General features: G+C 28.6%; 2 protein-coding genes across 5 annotated transcripts in view; one reads left to right on the top strand and one right to left on the bottom strand.

Moving 5' to 3' along the window:
* Positions 1-15823, bottom strand: part of LOC127288297 (uncharacterized) — a 164288-nt gene that overhangs the window by 86705 nt on the left and 61760 nt on the right. The window lies entirely within an intron of this gene.
* Positions 1-15823, top strand: part of LOC127288285 (pyrokinin-1 receptor-like) — a 66010-nt gene that overhangs the window by 24881 nt on the left and 25306 nt on the right. The window contains exon 3 of the mRNA XM_051315648.1: positions 2259-2653. Within this exon, the coding sequence (XP_051171605.1) occupies positions 2259-2653 (395 nt within the window). The remainder of the gene's footprint in view (positions 1-2258; positions 2654-15823) is intronic.

Below are 15823 nucleotides of genomic sequence, written 5' to 3'. Positions count from 1 at the left end.
ATATAGCATTTATGCAATTTTACTTGCGATTGAATTTAATTTTTTAAATTAAATTTAAATTATAAATTTTATTTTAAAAAATATTAATTTTTTATAAACAAATTTATTAATTTTTAGTATGATCGTTTAAATTTTTTTTTTTTTGGTTTATTGCATATCTGAAAACAAAAAGAAAATCTTGCAAAATGTTTTAGACCTGGTCTCAGGAAACTTTTTGTTTAAATAATTTTACCCACAGAACAGCAAAATAAAGTGCATTTTAATTTTGAAAAATAAAATCAAGTTGAAAAAATATTGATGAACAAAATATTTAAACAAAAAGATTCATTGGGTTTACTCTAGAACTTTTTGTAAACTAGTATTAATCAAAAAGAAAATCTATTTGAGCCAGTACTGACTCAATATCGGCTCAGTACTGGTTTGCCAGTACTGGGAGGGTGGTACTGCACCAGTACGGCTACAATGAAAATACCAGTACTGGTTTAGTACAGACTGCCCAGCCTCGGCAGCCAATACTGAACCAGTACTGCGCCAGTAGTCAACTCTGGTATAATACTGAAATTTTTAGTTGGGTACATTTGCATGTGCAAAATGCCAAAACTGCCAATACGGACCAATATTGGCCCAGTAATGTCTGCCGAAGTACGGCAAACGTTACTGGACCAGTACTAGCAATCAATTCGTCCCATTATTGGGCCAATATTGGCACAGATTCTCGGTTACCCTAATTTGCCATTATTGGGCCGAACTCCGTCACATTACTGGGACAATATTGGCACCAATACTTCACAGTTTTCCTAAAAGTATCAAATTGAGACCAAAAATTGCATCAAATCTTTGCAACGTTTTGATGCACATAAGTTATAGCAAAAAGAGATCGTTTTGTGTATCATTTTTAGAAATGATACACGAAACAGTCTCATTTTTTGATGCAAAAAATTTAATCAATTTATATCAATCATGGCCGAATTGAATCGACTCAAAATTAAACGAATTTTTTTCAGATATTTTGGTAATAGTACAATTGCGGAGACCATTTCACTATTTAATTTGAAAATGAAAATAACAGAAAATCAAAGACAATGTGCAATTCGATAATTAAAAAGTGACAGCTTATAAACATAACCTAAAATGCATGAGAAAAAATTTGTCGATAAAATCAATATAGCCGAGCTTTTTAGAAGGTAGATGGCAGCACTCATCTATTTTCTTTCTTTAAATTTTTTCTGAATCGTTTTTATAAAAAGCAAAACTGCCATCTACCTTCTAAAAAGCTCGGCTATATTGATTTTATCGACAAATTTTTTCTCATGCATTTTAGGTTATGTTCATAAGGTGTCACTTTTTAATTATCGAATTGCACATTGTCTTTGATTTTCTGTTATTTTCATTTTCAAATTAAATAATGAAATGGTCTCCGCAATTGTACTATTACCAAAATATCTGAAAAAAATTCGTTTAATTTTGAGTCGATTCAATTCGGCCATGATTGATATAAATTGATTAAATTTTTTGCATCAAAAAATGAGACTGTTTCGTGTATCATTTCTAAAAATGATACACAAAACGATCTCTTTTTGATATAACTTATGTGCATCAAAACGTTGCAATAGAAAAAGATACAACCAAGTTTACTGTGTTGTTAATTCTAATTTTCCATAACTGAGACGAACTCTGGCTCTTTATTTGGTCATTATTGTCCCATTGACGGCTGAAATGTTAAATTTATTTTGACAAGTCATTTTTTCCAAAGTTGGAACGAATCTTGGCCCAGTAATGGCGCATTAACGGCTGAAATGTTCCTGAAATGCAGCTTAACAAAACATTTTTGTGTTAAGATTCCCATATCCGCGTACAATATAGTGGTTAGGGTGTTACACTTCGATGCGTTAGGTTAAAATATTGAAGTTGTACTTAATTTTAAAACTTTAAATTAAGCTCCAACACCTCTTGTTCCCATTTACTCCAACTGACCCTAATTATAAATTTTGGTTTAAATTTTCAGTTAATTTTTATGCAAATACGAGTCAAAATATTGAAACAGTGAATCTTTGATTTTCAATCTTTTATGTATTAAGCGATAACTTAAGAGTATACGGCATTGTCAATTGTCAAAATGAAATATTACTAATACTCAGAACCTCTTACAGGTCAGTTGAGGTGAAAATATTTTAAATCTTTAAATTAATCTCAAACATCAACTGTTTACATTTATACTCTTTATAACAGAAAATAATTTTAATTTATATATGTTACAGATACGTGGCCATTTGTTATCCCTTCATTTCGCACACAATGTCAAAACTCTCGCGTGCAGTAAAATTTATAATGGCCATATGGATTTTGGCATTTTGTTTGGCAGTACCGCAAGCAATGCAATTTGGTATTGTTGACGACAGCAATAAAAGTGGAGAGAAAACAAGATGTTCGATTAAAAGAAAATTGTTGGAACACGCCTTTGAAATATCGACCATGTTACTGTTCGTTGTCCCCATGACTGTCATTACCATTCTCTACATTCTCATAGGGGTCAAACTACGAAGGTCAAGGCTACTCTCTTCTGTTAAGAGGACACCAATTGCCGGAGGTCTCAATCATTATGACTCCACACGCGGGAAGAACAGCTCGCAAAGAAATGTAATTCGTATGCTGGGTGAGTACATATATTTATATGTACATGGGGCATTCCACGTGAAATTTTCATTCAAATAAAATTTTTTTTTTTGACTTGAGCATTTTTTTTCGAAATTTTTATGAAAAATAAGAAAACACGTATTTTTTTATTTTTTGATTCAATAAAAATTATAGAAGTTATGATTTATTTTAATTTAAGGTTATCAGAAGCCGAATACATTTAGAAAGCATTTTTCTCTGTCCTACTAACAGATAAAATATAATATAATACATGAAATTTGTTTAATTTTTTTTTAATATTTTTAAAATGCATTAAAAAAATAATTTTTATTGTACAAAATTCTTAAAACGCCGAATTTTTATGTGTCCGAAATTGCAAATGACCGAATAAACAATGGATAGAAAAATTTTGACGCGATTTTTCTCTCTATTGTTTGTTAGGCCATTTTCAATTTCGGGCAAATAAAAATTCGTTGCCTTAAAATTTGATTAATTAAAAATTCTTTAAAAAAGAAATTCTGACATTCTGCATTTATAAAAATTTCGAAAAAAAATGAACAAGTCAAAAAATTTTTTTTTTTTTTTTTTTTAATCAAAATGTCACGTGGAACGCCCCATACAATAGTAGAAAAAAGAAAAATATCCATGTATTACAACAAAACATATATAAATATGAGGAAGATTTCCTCTTCCTTCTACTTTTTTTTTTTTATCTTTTTTGCGAAAATTATCGTAGTTTTCTTTTCCGGGTTGATTTCAATCTTTTGTCAAAATAATGGAATGAGACAAGCTAAATAAAAAGGAATCAGCACCCATAAAGAAAAAAAATAACATTTACTATCTTATATTTGGACCGTGTAAATGCCCCATTTGATGGAAGCATTTTTCTCTATTTCGAATAGCCCCACTTCAATTCTATATTGACTGCTATATAGCAATATCTACTATACGCTATTATTGACCTGACAATAAAATGTTTTTCCATACGATTTATAACAGTTAGTAATATGTGCATATGCCATCTGTTATTTCTGATATTGATGAATTAATGACGAAGGAAAATAAAGAATCATAATAATTCTTTTAATCCTATGGATGAAGAAGATTTTTTTGTTTTGGCTATATATATTATCTAAAAGATATTAAAAGCTTAGAGAGTGTGGTATATCTTTATCATATAGATTTTGTTCAAAATTCAAAATAGCAAACCAAAAAATTAAGAAGTTAAGCTAAGTTTATAAAAACCATTATTATTTCGAGGATTTCTGATTGTAAATCCGTTGTCATAGGCGAAAAATTAAAAATAACAGATCTAAAATTTCTTCATCAAAGCTGATCTCATTTTTTATATTTGTATCAATTTCTTCACTATACTGAATTTTTAAGAATTAAAAGTTATTTTATTATGAATTTTAAGAAAAAGGAAAGTGATAATTTATTTATAGTGAGCAGTTGAATAAGAAAAAGTTTGTTTAAGTATGAAATACACTTACCTTTATTTATGTTCGTCACTATAGATTTAAGGTTAATTCCTAACCACAACACTTGAAAAATTTTAATTATTTTTATGCATGAAGTAGTATAAGGAGCACCCACTCTATAGGCCGTTTTTGAAAATTCTTACCCAGCCTTTCCAGATTTAATAGAAGCATTTACATATCCCCGATACTAACAACCCTAGCGGAAAAGCGAGGAATTACAGGTCACGTGGTACATTGTTATATAAGTGTTTGTGTATAACTGTCAGTTGGCGTTTTTTTTTTTTTTTTTTGAAATGTGTTTGATGCGAGTTAATTTTGTGTAATTATAAATAAAAAAGTGAAAAATGAGGCTGCTAAATTGATCAATGAATCAGCATTAACACAGGCAACTTTACTTGATACAAATTATTTTGTATGTATTTGAATGTTAACAAAATACTTGCTGAACTTGGCACTATATTTTGTTTGTTTACATGTAAATATAACCTAAAAATTAAAAAAATTAAGAAATTTCGTTTGAAATATATACGGCTACAATGGAAAAAAATTAATTATATATTTTTTATTTTTATATAACTTACAACAAATTATTGCAATTTCTTTATTATTTCATTATGAAACATAATTGAAAACAAATATTTTAAAAATCTAAATTATATATTCGTATATAAATATAAGCAAAAACTTACCAATTTTTAAATATATTTTTAAAAAATTTATGTTTTATTTAAAATTTTTGTGTGTAACTTTTTTCTTTCTTTTCAAGTCAAGTCAAATAGTTTTATTGATATCAAAAATTTGTACACTTTTTCTAAAATTATTATATACCTTTACACTGTTTACTATTGAGAACAGCTGTCACTAGGCGCAGCCATATTTTGAAAACTTCTAAGTACACCGCTTTTCCGCTAGAGGCGTCATAATCGGAGATATGTAATTTCGGATTTACTCTCATGCAAGGGGCCTATATGCTTAACAAGTAGTGAGTGCTCCTTATACTACTTCATGTTTTTATGGTTCAAATGATTACTCAAGCCTGCGAAAAAAAAAAAATTTCCGTTGTCAAAGATCGAGAAATCATTTCCCATTAGTTTTTGATGTGCTGAATCCGAATCTGGCAACGAAAAACTCACGTTTTTGGCAGTTGTTATTTTAGGGATTTTTACTTCCACTTATCTCAAAATCATGACGTTCACGTTATGGGAGGTTTTCGTTGCAACAGCCCAAAATATGTTTGTCCAAAACAAAGTTGGGTAGGATTGAAATTTTGTTCAACAACAATTAAGGCCTAAGCACAATAGAAACGTAAGCGGAATCGTAATCGCAAACGTAAACGGGAGAATATTAGTAAGAGAAGAACAACAATATATGACTATTCATCTCTAACTCATTCTTCCGGTTCCGTTTGCGATTACAATTCCGGTTACGTTTCTATACTGCTCAGGCCTTTAGAAAATGTATTTAACTGTTTAGGCTTTGCTTTGGACGGTTGGTTTCCATTGTTCCTACTTGCCATTTGTTATAATTTTCGTTAACTACCGCACCCTGTTATAGTAAAAATTTAGTGACTTTATTGTTAAAATTAAAAGTTACTATAAAGTTACTAAATTTTCACTAGAGCAGGGTGTGTTAGTTGAACGAGAATTATGACAAATGGCAAGTGGGAACAATGGAAACCAACCGGACAAACATATTTTGGGGTGTTGCATGAAAAATATTTATCAAGTCTGCACTGTTTAAATTTTGTTCATTTATAATTATAAATAATTAAATTTTAAATAATCATTTGAATAATAAAAATAATTGAAAATTAAAAAATTTTCAATTGTGGTAATTATAAACTGACCTTAAATCTGTTGTGACGAACATAAATATAGGTTCTAGTCAGGGTAGTGAAGTTACACGTAATTTGAGATTTTCGACGTATGATACGTTTTCTACGTAATATACGTCAAAAACCGTATAAAACTCAAGTATATTACATTTTATCCATTTCTTATCAGATTTTTGGAGGTTATAATTTGTTTTCGTTATAAAAGAAGATTTTTCAAACGTTTAAAAATGACAGGAAAACGAAAATATTTACAAAAACATACAAAAATTTCGTGGGATAGTTTGAGTTTTGAGAAAAAAAAGATAGGCGATAAAAATTTTGCAAAATGCTTAAATTGTAATAAAATTATTAAAAATTGTAGAACGTCTTGAAAGTCGCAAAGGTATATGCAACAAAATTATTTCATTAATATTTTTTAAAAAATAATTTCAAATAATTTTGCCGTTTTAGTTATAATATTTAGATTTTTTTAATGCAAAAAAATAAATGTAAAGTGAATTGCACTTAACACATAAAGGCCAAAGCAGAAATAGCAGAATAGCTTCGCGAAAGTCGTTCGCGAACGTGAAACATGAGTTAGAAAAGGACAGAGATATATTTGTATCCTTTTCTATCTCATGCATCTCATTCGCGAACCTATTGTGTGTTGGCCTTAACGCTGCATTCTTCCATTTATAATCTTTTTAGAAGATAACCTAATTCTTCCCACAATTTGCTTCTAGATCTTCCGACTTTATTCATTTTTAAACCATAATATAAAAGTTCAAATATATAAAAATATTTAAATTTCAAAGAAAATGTACACTCGTGGCTAAATATGTCTACACTTTTTTGTCCTTTTCTAATGCACGTGTTGCCATGACAATCTGATATAATTCAACTATTTATATATATATATATGTATACAGAATATATTGTTTTCATACTTTACGGTATATTTATTTTAAAATCCCCATCTCTTTTCTATAAACTAATCGAAAATCATTTTTATAAGTGGGAAATCAATGGCAATAATTTTCAAAATCAATTCAGCATCTTGAAATAAATATATCGTTTAATGTTTGAAAAAAAAGAAATTATACGAATACAAGAAATCAATAAACGCTGTTCAAAATTTATAGAATCTATATAGGCATATATATTTGAAATTCTAAATTTTCCATTTTAAGAACGTCTTTATTTGACATTACAATATAAAGATTTGTCAAGAATAAACTGGTTGCGATTAAAATAATTTAAATCGTACTCATATCAAACATTCAAAGATAAAAAAACGAAACAAGTTGTAGAGAGAGAGAGACTGTGTCATAAACCCGATTTGGGTAATAAAATAAAGACCCACACTTACTCCCTACTGACCCAAACTCATTTGAGTTCAAGGTCCATTCGATTTTGATATTGAAATGACAATTTAGAGTATCATTGGCGTTTTTTAAATCGAAAACACTAACAGAATGAAAAAGAATTACTGATCAAAGAAATTGCATCATATCGATAGTTTTTTTGGGGGGAAATTTCTTAAATAAATTACAAATTACAATAAAAAAACAAAAATTTTGACCTACTTTAAAGATACATTGGACCTACAATAGAGCTTCTTTGGACCTACATTGAACAACAATACATCTATTGACTCTATATTGACTCCATATTGACTCTATATTGACCCTATATTGACCCTATATTGACTCTATATTAAACCTATATGAGTCATTCCATTATATTTCGACTAATGTCGTTGCCGACTAATTTTAAAAAATAATAATACTTTGCAGAAATGATTTTAAAGGTATCAATATTACGAAATGAAAAGAATTTTCTTAAAATTTGTATTATTTTTTGTAAAATATATATTTAAAGTATATGAGGTGCTGAAAACTGTTACTCTTTCATCTAATAGAAAATATTAAAGAAAAGATATAATTTATCATGAAAATGTAAAAGAAATATTGGAATTTATTAAGAACGCACAAATTTATTTTCATAAATTAATAAAAGCAATTAAAGATAAGAAATAATAAATAAAATATGATTTTAAAATTCACCTATAAAATAACCTAATTTTGCGATTTTTATCTATTAATTGTAAGAAAGGGAAATCATTAAATGAAATAAAAACTTACTAAATATAAAGTATACTTGTAATTAACTAGTATTGGACCTACATTAAACCTACATTAAACCCATATTGGACCTTCATCGAACCTACTTTTACCCTACATTAGAATGATATTTGAGCTTTGAACCTATACATTAATCTATCATACCTGGAAACTATATTGACCTACATTGAACCTACCTTGGACCTGCTTTAAACTTACATTGAACATTAAAACTATATCGGACCTATGATAGACTTACTTAGGACCAACAGTTCTACTGTGACCTAAATTAAAACCTACATTGAACCCAAATTTTGAACCTTCATTAAACCAACTTAACAACTACATTGACTATATTTTACCTACATTATATCTACTTTTACTCTACATTGTTCTTATGATGAACCTATGAAGAGCCTTATACCTACTTTTACCGACATTCAACCTACAATTAACTTTTATTAAACCTACAGTGGACCTACATTGAACCTACAATTACCTTTGTACATTGAAACTACTTTTACCTTTGTACATTGGACCTATATTCGACCTTCATTGAACCTACATTGGTCTTATGTTGATCCTACCTTAGACCTACTTTGATCTACATTGAACCTACAATTAACTTATATGAAACCTACTTAGAACCTACGTTGAACGTTCTTTGACCTTGCATGGAAAGTATATTCGACCTACTTTTCAACCTACATTAATCTTATTTTAAATCTATCTTAGACCTACGTTGACCTACTATTACCTTTGTACATTGGACCTATATTCGACCTTCATTGAATCTACATTGGTCTTATGTTGATCCTACCTTAGACCTACTTTAACCGACATTGAACCTACAATTAACTTTTATTGAACCTACCCGAGGCGAAATTTAAGCCCTAATTTACAAGGAGTAAAGTAGGGTTAAACAGACCCTCTTTAGCTTCCTCAACTAGTCGCAAATTTACCTTTCTTCCACGTTTGGATTTAAAGTAGGGTCTAAAAATTGATTAAAATATTGAAAATTTTGAAATTGCTCTAATTCTATTAATTTTTTGAAAACGCTTCAAAATATGTCAATTCCAGTTTTTAAAGGGTAATTAAAGAAATATTGTGTGAAGAAAAAATTCATTTTGATTTAATCAAAATAATTAAAAGAGTTTTTTTTTTGCATTTTTTTGTACTTTTTTAATCGAACTAGACCCTCTTTAGCTTCCTCAACCAGTCGCAAATTTACCTTTCTTCCACGTTTGGATTCAAAGGAGGGCCTACGGGAGTCTACAAGATCGTAAAGAGGGCCTATTTAGGTTCTAAGGGAAGCTAAAGAGGATTCAAATTTCGCCTCGGGTATAGTGGACCTACATTGAACCTACTATTACCTTTGTACATTGAACCTACTTTTACCTTTGTATATTGGAGCTATATTCGACCTTCATTGAACCTACATTGGTCTTATGTTGATCCTACCTTAGATCTACTTTGACCGACATTGAACCTACAATTAACTTTTATTGAATCTACAGTGGATCTACATTGAACCTACTATTACCTTTGTACATTGAACCTATATTCGACCTTCATTGAACCTACATTTGTCTTATGTTGATCCCACCTTAGACCTACTTTGATCTACATTGAACCTACAATTAACTTATATTGAACCTACTTAGAACCTACGTTGAACGTTCTTTGACCTTGCATGGAAAGTATATTCGACCTACTTTTTAACCTACATTAATCTTATTTTAAATTTATCTTAGACCTACGTTGACCTACTTCGTACCTACATTAAAACTGTATCGGGCCTATAATAGACCTACTGTGAATTTACATTAAATCGTCATTGTACTTATGAAACTACATTGAACCTACTTTGAACTTACATTGGTTTTATTCTGAACCTACCTTGGACCTACTTTGACATACCTTAAATTTACATTGAATCTAAAGTGAAACTATATCGGACCTGTCTTGTACCTAAATTTGAACCCAAACCCCAAAGGTTGAGCCTAAGAATAGATAATTTAAAAAAAACAATCTTGGAAATAAAATATAAGAACATTATGCTAGTTACGAATCTAACAAAAGATTTCAAAATTCAAAATGGCGGATCCAATATGGCGGGCTTTCCTAAATTTATCGGATTCGCTTCAAAATTGTTATTTAGGTGTTTTTAGGGTCACTGATCACGAGTCTGACATCAGATTCTCTAAATTGTATTAGTACAATAGTCACATAGTGTCAAAAATTTTTTTTATTAAATTGTTTTGTTTTCAATTGTTAAAATAATAATTTCTTCTATTTTGTAAAATACACATAACAAATTTGGTCGCATAAATGTTTTGGTGGTAAAAAATAATCACCTCGTTGAATTTTTTTTTTTTCGGAGAAAATGTTGAGCTGAACTTGAAGGATGGATCACCTCTCTTCTATAATATATAATGAATTCGTCGATTTCGTTTCTAATGGAGTTTGGGGTTGGAAGAATCTGAAAACCCTTTTGATTGACATTTTAACCACGATAATCCAGCTACTTGCTTCTGTATGATTAACGAATTATGCAATGAAAAAATAAGTAAAACATTTTTTAATATAATCTACATTATCCCACCATTTATTATTCATATATTAGGCATTTTAGAATTTAATTTAATTTATAATTTTTTTTATAAACCTAAACAAGTAAATTTTTGTATTAATTTCCTTTATTAAATAAATTTATTAAATAATTTAAACATTTTATTAGAATATTAAGGAAAAATAAATTATATTCCATATACATATAATAGTTTCCTGGATTAAATTTAGAATAAATTTCCTTTTGTTCTTTTCACATTGATTTTCAACATTGAAATACCCCGTGGCAGACAATATTCTCTAATGAAATAAGCAATATGCAATTGAAATACTAGAGCAAGTAAACTTCGTATCTGCTTACAAATTTTGGTTATATTTACCAAGTTCTAGTTAATTTTCAAGATTGTTTGCACAGTTTGAACTCGCTAGAAATGCGCCTTTAATTCTCTCATAATTTTCCAACTTATACTCGAAAATTTTACTCTTATATATATATATAGATATATTATAAAACATCATCAAAACATTGAAGAGTCATTAAAGTTTCATTCATCGAACTGTTTGTGATTTTTGTAAAATTTAAAAAAAATATATTATTTCAAGTAGAATTAGTATTGGAATACACTCAGAAAAAAGATTCTTTGTTTCAAACAAAGAAAAATATCTTTGATGCAAAGAAATTATTTTTCATAACGCAATCATAAAAATGGCGTTATTTTTACCTCCATAGAGGAACGTAAAATCGTCCTTTATTGTACGAAGTTACGAAACACTAAATGATAGATGAGTTCAAAAAAGCGAGCTTTGTTTGTGCTTGTTCCCCTATTTTCGTAACGCACGAGTAATTGAAATTTCGTCCAATAGAGGCGCAGGTGCCCTCCTCACTTACGACTCGTTACGAAAACTTAGCGCTCGTTCCAAAAAGGCCGCTAGTTCACACTTGTTACGCAAAGTACTATCTTTACTTTTATTTGAATGAAAAAAAAATAAAATAAATTTTTATTTTAATGCACAAATTTTTTTTCAATTAAAAATATAATTAAAAAAAAAAAAATTTTCTTTAACACAAAACACTTCAAATTTTTTTTTTCGTAAAAGCAAAGAAAACTTTTTTTTAATTCAAACAAATTTTATCTTTGATTTAAAAAGTGATGTTTAAAAAAACGATTTTTTTGTTTTAAAAAAATCTTTTTTCTGGGTGTATGTAGTAGAAAATAAGTATTGAAGTGCAGATTGGAAAATCCAGTACTAAATTCGAAATTTATATATTTGACGCTTCACGAGAGAAGGGACCTTACGTCAAAAAATAATTTTAGGTTATGTTTAGTGATAGTTTTACCTTGATAAAGTTTGTTTTCAATTATAGGTAAACTCAAAATAAGTTTTTATTCAATTTTTTGAATGGAGACTTAAACATAAATATTTTCTATTAAAAGTTTATTTTCTGTGATTATTTTTACTTTTAAATATCACAAACATAACCTAAAATTTTTTTTTTTAACTTAAGGTTCCTTCTCTCGTGCAGCGTCACATATATTAATAAAGAAAAAATTGTCAGAAAATCATTATAATTTTTTATTCTCGAGTGACAACCGCGAACATAACCTCACTTTTGTTTTTGTAAACATGAAAAATTTGGTTTTATTCTGTATTGTCATAAAAGAATTAAATTTATTATTTTTATTTAATTTACATTAAAATATAATTGGAAATAAATAAATATATACGTTATATTAAAATAATTATCAGTTAGTCAACTGAATAGCTATCACTTTACTAATTTCTATAATTAAAAAAAATAATTTAACAACCAAAGAATTTTTTTATTTTTTCTAAAAAAAAAGTATTTTAATAAACTTTATTAAATTAAATACAAAATTGAACTCAGTTACTTAAATAAGGTCGTCATGGTAACGCATATAAGAGTGAGAGAAATAAAGAATGTTTTTTATTTCTCTCACCATGACGACCCTACTTAAAGGCCTGAGCAGAATAGAAACGTAACCGGAATCCTAATCGCAAACGCAACCGGAAGAATGTGTTAGAGAAGGATAGATAGATTGTTTGTCCTTCTCTAACTTATTTTTCCGGTTGCGTTTACGATTACGATTCCGATCTGCTCAGGCCTTAAGTAATTGAGCTGTGGCTGTATCCTTAGTATGGTTGGTTTCCATTGTCCCCACTCTCCATTTGTCATAATTTTCGTCCACTACCGCAACCTGCTCTAGTAAAAATTTAGTAACTTTATTGTTAAAATTAAAAACTATAATCTTACTAAATTTCCACTAGAGCAGGATGCGGTAGTTAACGAGAATTATGACAAAAGCCGAGTGGGGACAATGAAAACCAACCCATATGACGCAAACATCAGGGATAGGTAGGATGCGTGCGCAACATTTAGACAGAGTAGATTTTCTAATACTCAAACTAGTACATATTCCAATACTTATTCTAGTAATTATTCTAATATTCATTACAATTCTCTTTTTCACAAGGAAATAAATATTTAGAATAAATTTTGTAATGAGTTAATAATAAATTTTTTTTTTAAGAAAAAGAGAAACTCAAACAAAATTCTTTTTTTGCGATATTGCAGAAATAAATAAAAAAGATTTTCTCTTCATTCTCTTAGTATGTACAACTCGTGATCTGATGCCTTGTAAGTTTAGTGTATGTGTAACTAGTTTTTGTCCCATTAAATTTCGCCGAAATTTTTTTTTTGCTCAAATACAAACAAACCAATAATATGACACGATGAAAAAGAGACGCATTTCTCACTCGCACAGCTTCACGAGACTTGTCAAGTGTGCGTGTATAAATTTTAAAGCTATAATCGAAATTCGAAATTAAAGTATATGTACAGTAATGCAAACAAAAAAAAACCTCGATTGATTACATTAGACTTTTGCGATGTAGAATTTATTGGGAAAAAAAAGTCATATATGTAAATGGCATTTCATCTTTCAAGATCTATATAAAAGGCTGATCTGTTCGTATAGATATATATATATATATTGAGATCCAATACTTAAACCGCGCGCTTCATTGAGCGTTTACCTTGGGACTATACAAGTTGGTCCAAATGGGATGAGAATATAAGAACCGGTTAGATTTAACAGAACATTGAGAATTTGTCTCGATGATGAAAAAAGTAAATATTATTTTTAAAAAAAAACTTTACCACCGTTAAATTGTTGCAAATAATTATACAAAGAATTTAAACCAACTCACAAATTCTTATAAATTCTCAATTCAAATCAAGTCTCTATGAAAATGTCAAAATAATGAAATGTGATAATTTATTATCAAAATTTGAAAATTTAAAAATATAATGTTAGGTACAATAAAATATATATGAAGTCGAAAACAATTTCGAAAAAATTTTCTAAGTTATGTTTGTGATTTCTGAAGTAAAAATACACAAAGAGGGTTTCCAGATAGCACGTAAGTTTGAAGCAACCTTTTCGTCAAGCTTTCCGAGAAATATTGCCAACCTTGCACGCCAAACTTCAAATATCCCACCTAATCCAAGCTTGCATGGTAATCTTACCGAAAGATTGTAGTATAAGGTTACTGCAAGATTTCACAATAAGATTATCGCAAAATTGCTTAGTAGGTTTGAACGGCAAGCTTGACTTAGCAAAGTTGGTGCAAGGTTGCCAAATAACCATATTTTGAACTTAAAATTTTTTTTTAATGTTTCTTCTAATTTATATGATTTTATTACATAAATTTTATTATATAAATTTGACGAAACATTAAAGAAAAAATTTTTTTTTAGATTTAAAGCAAAGTTATTTGACAATCTTGCACCAACCTTGCTACAAGCTTACCGTACAAGCTTATTGAGCAATCTTGCGATAATCTTATTGCGCAATCGTGCAGTAAGCTTGCGGCAAGCTTGCCGCAAGGTTTCTTCATGCTTACGTGCTATCTGGGTGTCCCTCTTTGCGTATTTTCACTCCAGAAAGCTTTTTTTGTTTCAAAAAAAAATTTCATTTTGAATTAATGAAAACAAGTTAAAGAAATTGGTTTCTTTAAATCAAAAAATCTTTTCTCTGGATAAAGGTAAAACTATCAATAAACATATCCTAAAAAATTTTTGTCCCTTTAGCCATAAAGCGTTACATATTTATAATAAATATCTCTAGTTGATAAAAAATGAATCGATTTAACTAAAATAAATAAAAATTAAATATAAATATCAACACAGTAAATATAGAAATTGATTAAAAAAAAGTAAATAAATAAACTCTGATTTCCGCAAAATCATTGCAGGGTTATCACACGCGCACAAAGGAATTAAAAACAAAAAGATCTAAAAATATTTTCCCTATAATGGAAGAGGTAAGAAAAAAATACAGTCGTTTTTCAGATTACCGGAAATACAGGGATTCCAATTAGTCGAAGGAAAAAGTGGATAATAAATGATCCTCGTAGGATATGTTTAGCTCGACACTCCGGCAAGAAATCGGTATTTAAGAGGGGGTGTTAACGCGCATTGCGTAAGAGTCTCCAAAAAAGCCAACCGGAAGTAAACATTCAGACACGTTAATTTCCCCATTATTTATTATACCAGATTCTGTCATTCGTAAAAGAAAAAGAATTTTTTTATGATGATCAATTTTATCTGCATTTACAAGATCGTCAATTTTATGACGACAATCAAATATACATACATATATATATATATATATATATATATATATATATATATATATATAAAATATCACCTTTTAATATATTAAATATATGTGTGAAAAAAATGTCCGCATCTCATTTATCACGCATATTTAATAAGCATGAAAATTTTTTTAGTAAAATTAATATAACTTTTTATGTAACTTTTACATACAGTTTTATAATGATGACATAATTTGTGTAATTTTTATCTAATTGTTAAGTAATTTTTAGATAATTTTTATGTAAACGCATATTTAAAGGTTAATTATTATACTAACATTTATAACTCAAGATTTTCTATATTACAGAATTTTTATATAACCGATAATCTACTTCACACAATTTTTATTTCCTTAAATTTTCATTTAACCTAACAGGCATTTTAAAGAATTTTTATTGGGTAGAATTTAATTACATAGAATTTTTTTTCATATGAATTTTCATTTGTTCGAATTATTCAGACTCTTGCTTTTCACCGAACTGTCAGTACGTCGAAGAGACAAAATGTCGAAAAGCCA

The sequence above is a fragment of the Leptopilina boulardi genome, unplaced genomic scaffold (genome assembly GCF_019393585.1).
Source record: "Leptopilina boulardi isolate dan_hultmark-lab unplaced genomic scaffold, ZJU_Lbou_2.1 LbouV2_384, whole genome shotgun sequence".
Lineage (NCBI taxonomy): Eukaryota > Metazoa > Arthropoda > Insecta > Hymenoptera > Figitidae > Leptopilina > Leptopilina boulardi.
Note: the sequence above shows the minus strand (reverse complement) of the source record. Positions and strands in the feature narration are given on the sequence as shown.